This window comes from Eurypyga helias, unplaced genomic scaffold (assembly GCF_000690775.1).
Source record: "Eurypyga helias isolate BGI_N326 unplaced genomic scaffold, ASM69077v1 scaffold9555, whole genome shotgun sequence".
Taxonomy (NCBI): domain Eukaryota; kingdom Metazoa; phylum Chordata; class Aves; order Eurypygiformes; family Eurypygidae; genus Eurypyga; species Eurypyga helias.
Window position 1 is genome coordinate 44,385 of NW_010253354.1, and position 8,541 is coordinate 52,925.

Genomic DNA, 8,541 nt, shown 5'->3' on the forward strand with positions numbered 1-8,541 from the left:
GCCCTATGAAAACTTGCTGCTGTAATGGTAAATGCTGGAAGAGTGCACAGAGGTAAAGAAAGAAAGGGAAAGCAGCCACAGAGTTTCATGGAAACCCTCTCATGACTTCTGCAATATTATTTCCTAGCCTCTCTTCAGGGACACATATCTGGATACACACCAGCACATGGTCACTTACTGTGTGGTCTGGTCAGCCAAAAACTCCATCGCCTGCTCTCTTTCCAGCCCACATCCTCTCTGTAATTAAAAGGAGCTGCATTTCCCCTCACTGGCTTTCAAAAACTCTTGAAGAAGCTGAAGTGGAGTTGAAAGAAGGAAAAACCTCTTTGGTTTTGATTGTTTTCCTAAAGGTATTTTCTCCTGCTGGCACCTCTACTTTAGGTACTTTTTCAAAGATATCTGCATTGTTTCCTTTGAAAACCTTTTAATTCCCAGAATAACAACCAAAAAAAATAGACTTGTCCCATTCAGAGATTAAAAAAAAAAAAAGGCCCTGTTAGGATACAATTCTAGGTGAAAATAATAATACATTGTTCCATCTGTGTGTGTGTGTAATATAACAGGGAAAGGGGAAAAACACAGGGGGAAGACAGCTGCCCGAGCTTTCAGCTTTTCGTGGCACATAAAGCTACTCATTCTATACACTATTAGATGTCGTAGCTCTAATTTATGCACATGTTTTGGGGCTATTATCAGTAGGAAAAGAGCACACTGCTCAGATGAAGTATAAGTAAAACCGGTCTACCTAACCGGTGACCACATCCAAGCAAGTTTTCCATACCCCAGACTGCAGGACAAGCAAGGAGCAAGGATGTGCAGGTAAAAGCAGTCAATGGAAGAATTCTTTCCTTGTCTTCAATTCCTGATGCCTCAAAGCTCAACACATTGCCTTTAAGCATGTGTGTCACGTTTTAACACGCTTTCCTGGAAGCACGGTATGTGTCACAGCTGTAGTTTACTCAGAACTGAGAGTGTTGGTCAGACTTTCCACTGAGTTACTATCTGTCAGTGGGTTGTGGTGGTGTCGTTCAATACTATGATATTAAGGCACGCTGTATTGCTCTGCTCTTAACTTGCATCTCATTACTGCAAGGCACTGTTCATGCATTAAGGGCATTAATTGGCTTGACCTTATGGCCAAAATACTGTTATTAACCATTCACTGCAACACAAAGGTCTCCCTGCAGCAGGAAGTGATCCAAAGCCCTTCTGACAATCTGATGCTCCCTTCCTCCCCCCTCTCTGCTTTCTGCCACTGAGAAAGCAGAAGAGGGTAAAGAAATAATAGCAATAATAAAACTGCTCTTGGACTCCACAGGAGCTGTAGCTGTTCCATGGGAGGCCAAGGTTTTATCCACTCAGTCTCCACACGTCCCACAGCTGGAAGAGGGGAGGCAGTGGATCAGCGTAGGTGGAAGACAACAAACCACAACCGCAGAAATACACGCGGCCTTTGGCTGAGGCACGGGGACAGAGTTAAGGGAAGAAAACTATGCAAACTTGTGGACTGACTCCCCAGCACGAGGCACGAGTGCAGAAATGCAGGTGTGAGAACTGGCTCTCCCAGCAAAGCCATCTACCCTGCTATTTCAGGGTAATTACGCTGCTAGCTGGGTATCTTTCCACATCAGGACGTTGTTGCGCAGCCATAACCTGCATCTGCTTGCAGACTGCCTGGCTAAGCAGGTGCTGTCAGTACTTCACTTTACGATCAGACAACACCCTGACTCACAAAATTACATGAAGGGAGACACTAAGCTCACATGAAGATAACCCCCCGTTTTACACGTATTCCCTTGCTGTCATAGGTTGCTCAAGGCAGCTCTCTGTGACCAAGTTTATTTTCCATTCTAATTAGAAGCACTTCCTGCGTCTCTCATTAACTCACAGCCACTTCTGATTGCAAGATTATGGGGGAGCTAGGGAAGTCAGATCCAAACACTCCCCACCCAGCCAATGCATGGGAAAAGCTGGACTTTTTCCCTTCTACGGTGTTGCTCCATCGCATGAGAAGTTGTGGTCAGTCAGAGCCACCTGAGAGATAAAGGGTCGGACTGCTGGGATGTATTCCCCACCACAAAAGGATGAGTTTTAAAAAATAAGGCAGCTGCAAACCTTCTCTCTTGCCAAGCTAAGACATGACTGCACTTGGCAGAGAGGAATGCAGGTTCAAGTCTGGTGACAACTGCAAGGGGGAGAAGAAAAAAGGCTGAGAAAAGTTTCATCTGGGCAGTTAAGGGAACAAGGAGAGAGTAAAGTCTCAGTGGAGCCAGTTGGCATTGCCTGACCTGCCAGCCTGGGGGCAGAGTGGGGGGAGAGGTGGTCCCCTGGCTATGGGGGAGAGGTGCTCACATCCTGTTAGAAGTCCGTGCCCTGCCAGGTGGAAACGCTCTATTTCTCTAAACACAGCACTGGTCAAAGGCTTTATAAACTGACTGGAGTTTCCTAAACAAAATTAGGGTTGTTTAAATTAAACAGGAGCCACCACAAAAGAAGTCTGCGTTGCAAGTGCCTGGAGAAACCTTCGCTGAGGTATTTCCCTGCAAGGCACCAGCTGGATGGTGCTTATGGAACATTCATACCCTGATCCCACAACCTGTTCCTTTTATCTCAGAGACTCATTGGGTCAACGTTACTCTTTGCCTCTTCAGTTCACCTTCAGAGAGTTTTACCCAGTGCATCTGCTCCACTGCATCGTAAGGGGCTTCGTTCACAAAGACCATTGGCAAAACTGCAGCTTCCCTTTCTGCAATTTCCTTGGTGTCAAACAACACAGGAGCGCTTTAACAGTGATGCACACGATGCTTGCTGTCTGGGAATAAAGTCACTGTGAGGCTGCTCAGCAAGTTCACTCTCTTATGGAGGTGCTGCTGGGAAGCCTTAAAGACACAGAAAGCAAGTCTGTCCCAAAGGCAGCTACATTAAGCTCCTTTGAAATTGGAGTAAGACGATTCATCCTTGCTGGGACTGAACATGCTCCCCTCAGAAACCAAAGTGTGCTCATTATCTTCCCTCCTCTGGCAGCGATGGCTCTGGAAACACATGCCACAAGCACAGAGTCAACCCCGGCAGGACAGGGGCATGCGCTACCCACAGGGATGAACAAACCAGGGGGGCGTAGCGTGTGGCTTTTGGTACAGTCTCTGCAGCGATGGGGAGAGCCCAGTGACCCTTTAACTTCAAGTGGTACCACAGAGAGGCCAGCTCTGTGCAGCGCATCTCCCTTGTACATACATTAGCGTGGTACGTACGTTAACGGGAGCAGGGTGTGCCGGAGAGTTGGAGCCAGACCCTTCCCTCCAGCCCTTGTTCTTACCTGACAGAGAGAGTGAAATCTCCTGGGTTGCTCTTACTGGGTCGAGCCAGAAAGCTGCCATGGACACCCCTGGTCAAGAGCAGCTTCTCCGCCTCAATTCCGCTGATGTTGGGATGAAACCACCTGCAAAGCGCAAGCATGACACGTACATCAGTAATTCGCCTGAACCTGCCCTGACTGCCTTCTCTGCTGCCTGAGGGGCAGACACCATCCTCCTACCTAATGTTTCCAGCGGCACACTCACCCTCCTCCCCACCACATCCCACTAACAGCTTTCACTCAGCTGTCACCGTGGAGAAAGGCTTCTCAGACATCCATCCAGAGAGGTCTCTTTCCCAAAGGACTTTGTCCTCCTCTCCCTCAGCGCAGGCAACAGCAAGAGCCTTGCAAGCTTTCTCCAGCACGGACCAGACATCCCCTCTCTGGAGGAAACCACTGGCTGAGAAAAATAGGTCTGATCCTGGCCAGCTGCTTTCCACCCAGCACTATCAGGCTCGTATCTTCAGAGATGTCATGTTGCTGGCTGGGCCCAAGAAAAGACCTGCATCCCTGAGGGCACTTGAGGAGGGCTTCCCGGCGTGCTTCACGCCAGAAAAATCCAGTATCAAGGGCACTAAACCTCTTGTTCTCCCCAGCAAGAATACAAGCCTCAGGCCTTCAGTCTGTTACGAAGAAGGAATGCTCAGGGCTGGGCAGAAGAATGGTTTTCCTTTGAGACTGTCTGGGAAGGAAAGGCACACTCTGGACTGTGTGGCAGCAATGAGCACTTACGCTGCAAGAGGATTTCTCAAGTGTTGGTGCAAACGCCATGGCAAATGCACGTTCCAGGATCTCTTTGCCCCATCCACAGAAAGTAACAAGTCTGCTCCAGCCGTAGCTAAGGCAGCTTTGAGTCTTCACCTTAACGCGAACATCTTAACTCTAATTATCATAGATCAAGCTGTGGTGCCGCAGCTGCCTTTCCCAGAGCTCCGAGGAAAATGACCCCAACAGCACAACTGCTGCATCAAAAGCAAAGTTCCCTGCACCACTGCATAGCCAGGGAAGCAGCAGCAAAGCAACAGCGCAGTTGGCGTACATTTGTAACAGGACACAGCAGAAAAGGGAAAAAGAGACAGCTCACCCCAAGGGGAAAAAATGTTTCATCACATTGTGTGCTGCTTTAGTGTAATCTTTGTATTTTAAGTGTCATCAAACCATCTACTGACCTCATTTCTGATTCTATCAGTCTTGACCAAGTTTTCTTGATGGAATCGCAAGAACTGGTGTTTCCCCAGGCTTTAATGTGAAATATGCATACCAGCCCAATGATTTTCCATGTGGCACCAGTTTTATGGCTCAATTTTTCAGAAGCCACTGAAAACCCGCTTTCTAAATGCCAGGCTTTGAGTAATCTCACAAGTCACAAAGAGCACCCCAAACTGAGAGTCACTCACTTCTGAAAATGCTGCTCAGTTTTAGATCGAGCTCCAGCAGACATTTCTGCATGGGACTGCTGTAATATTTTTCATGAGCAAAGAGGAGAAGGCCACGACTAACACTGTATGATAGCAAATCTAGCGTATTGAGTCTTCCTGGGCAAAAGAACAGGCTGCACACTCGAAACTCCCTTCAGAGTGAAGGACAGTGTTGTAGGAGTTTCTGCATCAGCGGACAGGTCTGTGGCACCACTATGAATCAAGCGACTCAAAAACTGCAACATTAACGTTTTCTACGCAAAGTGAAATGCCGGTTTCTCAGGAGGAGCATATCTGGAAACATTTAGTAAGCCAGTTTCTCGTAAACAGCTATTTGTGGATCAGATTAGCTAACACGCTGTCCCCTGAAAGGGTCTGCAAGTTTATCTCAATTGCTGCAGAGAAATGCGTAAGCTAGCATCTCGCCGAGTGCCCGCGTTAGGAAATACACCCAAAGACTAAACCTACAAACTTCAGCACATGCACGCTCATTAGAGTGTGTTTGTCTCCAAGATACACATAGAAAAGGTCAAGAAATGTCACCATCTCGTCCACAATTTGGGACTTCCTCCCTCCCACCACAAGCCAAACAGTTTTGATTAAAGATCCTTGAATTCTGGAGGAGGAGAGGTCTATTAGGGAAGGGCCATGGAAACAGATGGTAAACAGGAATCCCAGCGTTTCCAACCCTTGTATTCCTGACATCGCACGAGTGACACCCTTTCGTGAATCCTGTCTGCAGGGCCAGCACTTAACTGCTACTGGCATAGGAATGGATGCCCCTAATGGAGCTTAATGGAGCTCAGACACAACGCAAAGCTGCCAAAGGCCACGTTAACATTCCCACTGAATGCCTAATGGCAATAAAACCAGCACACTGTTGCTAGCCAGAATACAGTAGGAAAAACCTAAGGAAACATCTCTGGTAAATCAGTGGGAATAGAGCCGGGCAGCTCCACCTTGTTCAACAGGATGTGCCAGTCAGCGTGACAGCAGTGCAATTCCAGGGGTGTACAGCCCTCAAACGCTGCCATGAGAAGAGGCACCACACACCTCCACACCACGCCTTGTCCCCCTATCACTCAAAGCTCCCCTGCAAACACCTGTTGTCCTGGGATGCAGCTGGAGCAGGAGCCATGTGATGCTGAGAATGGAGAACGATGTACAGGTTGTCAGTGTGAGGAAGATAGCAGAGATGCTGGGGCTGTAAATATTCCAGCTTCCAAGGCACTGGGCTCCCACAAGGAAGAAGGCAACAGGAACAAAAGGACCTTATGTCCAGTCTCCCTTCAAGTGGAAGGATGGGTGCTTGGGAAGAGAGGACCATAACCCTCTTCCACAGCAGTAGGTGTTGGCCTCAGCTACAAAATTGATTCAAATCAGTCTCTTTTCAGCATCTTTTTCTCAGTGAAATACTGAGAGGGAATAGCAGGGGCCACTTAAAAACTCTCTGCAAACACTGAAGAGTGGGACAGCACGGTAGAGCAAGAGAGGGAAGGAGTGTATCTGTGGCAAAACTGGGGCTCTGTCAACTTTGAAGTTGTCTTTGTGCCACTGAACAGAAACCTGAACGCTAAACACCCTTTCTCTTAATGACACCCACCACTTGGACAGGAACCAATTCCTTCACGCATACACAGACCACTTGTTATGTAGCTTGCAAGAAGCATAAACAATGAGCTGAGAAGAAAACCTTTGCAGCCCTCACAAACTGCGGAGGGAGGAAAGGCAATTTCCAAATTCAGCAGCAAAAAAAAAAAAAAAGAAAAAGAAAAAAGGGAAAAAGTGATGTTCAAGCATAGGCATCTCTCCTGGCACCTCTCTCCATCTCCCATGGATTTCCAGAAGAAAGAAACCTCCTTGCACAGCTCATCTCCAGAGGGCTGTGTATGGATGGGAATGCATTGCTTGGCACTACCTTGCACAGGCCTTCTTGAACCAGGGAAGACACTGTGCCATGATGGGGTATTTTCAAATCCAAGGTCATCTCTGTTTTGGAATTCCAGTCCTGCAACTGAGCTCCTGCTCTCTGGAGGCTTTTCTGCCTGGACTACGTGGGAATGGAGGTCTTCAAGGCCAGGCTTGATGAGGCTTTGAGCAACCTGGTCTAGTGGAAGTGTCCCTGTCTACGGCAGGGGAGTTGGAACTGGATGATCTTTAAGGTCCCTTCCAACCCAAACCACTCTGTGATTCTATGAATTTGAAGCCAAAACTTAACTTCAGGCTCTCTGGCTCCTGAAGATTGCCCCATCCTACTCACTCAGTGTACCCCAAGAGCTTGCCTGCTCAAAAGCTCTCTGCCACCTCATCCTGGGAGCGAAGGTACAACTGCCACAGCCACTGCAGAGCCCGAGGTGCTTTTGTCAAATTCAGCTTGTTTTTCTCCAGAGCTGGAGTAAGCTGTACTTGCAGGAAGCATCTTCAGAGCTGTTTTTCATTATGGTATTTACTGGAGTACATTTGTTGGTAAGCAAAACCAACCCACAACAGAGCAGACAAGAAGAAAGCACCAACCCACGCATCTCTCACTAAATGGCAATAGTAAAACCTGCAAACAGCCATAGACAGTCCCTCAAGCCTGCAAGCTCAAGCCGTGCCTCAGAGGAACACGCACCACTCCCTTGCCGGTGAACCCTGGGCTTGGCGTCCGACCTTCTGGACTCACAGGTTGTTGATAGGAAGATATGCAATATTCTGAGAAGGAAAGCAAATAAAGAGGATCCAAACTGGATCCTCAGCCTAGAGGGTAAGAAAAAAAAAAAGGCATTAATATCACACCGCTGTTTCGATGTCAGCAAATGACCAGCATTGTGCAGCAAGTCAGGCAACTGCTACATTTTCAGTGCTTTCTGACAAACTGAGTCACCCCTAAAGTATTATTTTAAATGAGAGTAAGGATCGGACAACTTTTCATCTCTACCGCTACAATACGCGGTGTCTACTCCAGGCAATACTGCTTTCCTGCAGAGAAATGCATTTCCCTTCCACCGTTCAATCCATCTGAAAATCAAGCTTAAATTAAAACGCCAGCCACGAGCGCCTTTAAGGAACCAAAGCTACACAAAGAAATTTATTAAAATAAACAGAAAACGGAGAGGCTTGCATGCAGTGCTGTGTCCCCCCAGACACAGACTAACAGGAAGGTGAGGGAAAGGGGGTACGATTCGGTCAGAAGGCAAACCAACCCTGCCTGGTGGGAGAGGGCTCTGCGTAGGGTTTGTACACCGGAGCACGGCACGTTCAGAAGCAGAAAGGACCGACAGCCCCGAGAACACGGGAAAGCCCGTCATGAGAAACCCAGCATGATGGAGGGGGCCTGTGAGGGTTGCAGTCACCGACACGGCGTGCCCTCAGCATCACTTACACGCCGAGACACAGCCCCTCGTTCAAACACTCAGTGGCCAGCACAAGCAAATCGAGGCACAGGCTCTTTCCCCAGCTGGGATTTACCTACTTACACCAAAGGGCAAAACCTTAGGTAGATGCCAACTGTTTACCACAGTAAACACCAAGTGATACAACAGCTACAGACCCCTCCTGACCCGGTGGGCACCAAGACAAGCAGTGATGGTGGCACAGCTCCCCAGACCCAGGTACATCAGATGCAGGGACCTCTGGCTTCAAAACAGGTCCTTGGATGGGAGCAATGTTCCAGCAGAAGCTCTGGAAAAGGAAACCTTTCTCTGCGGTAAAAATTATCAAATAATTTCTCTTTAATTACTAGTCATCTTTTCCTTAGAGTGTTACTCATTTCCTCCCTAACATGAG

The 8,541-nt window shown here is 48.1% G+C and overlaps 1 protein-coding gene across 1 annotated transcript in view; it reads right to left on the minus strand.

Moving 5' to 3' along the window:
• LOC104510400 (tyrosine-protein phosphatase non-receptor type 11-like) overlaps positions 1-3,439 on the minus strand; it is a gene marked incomplete at its 5' end in the record, with an annotated part of 19,599 nt that extends 16,160 nt beyond the window's left edge. Inside the window, one exon of the mRNA XM_010152638.1 lies at positions 3,317-3,439. Within this exon, the coding sequence (XP_010150940.1) occupies positions 3,317-3,439 (123 nt within the window). The remainder of the gene's footprint in view (positions 1-3,316) is intronic.
• Between the last annotated feature and the right edge of the window lie 5,102 nt (positions 3,440-8,541).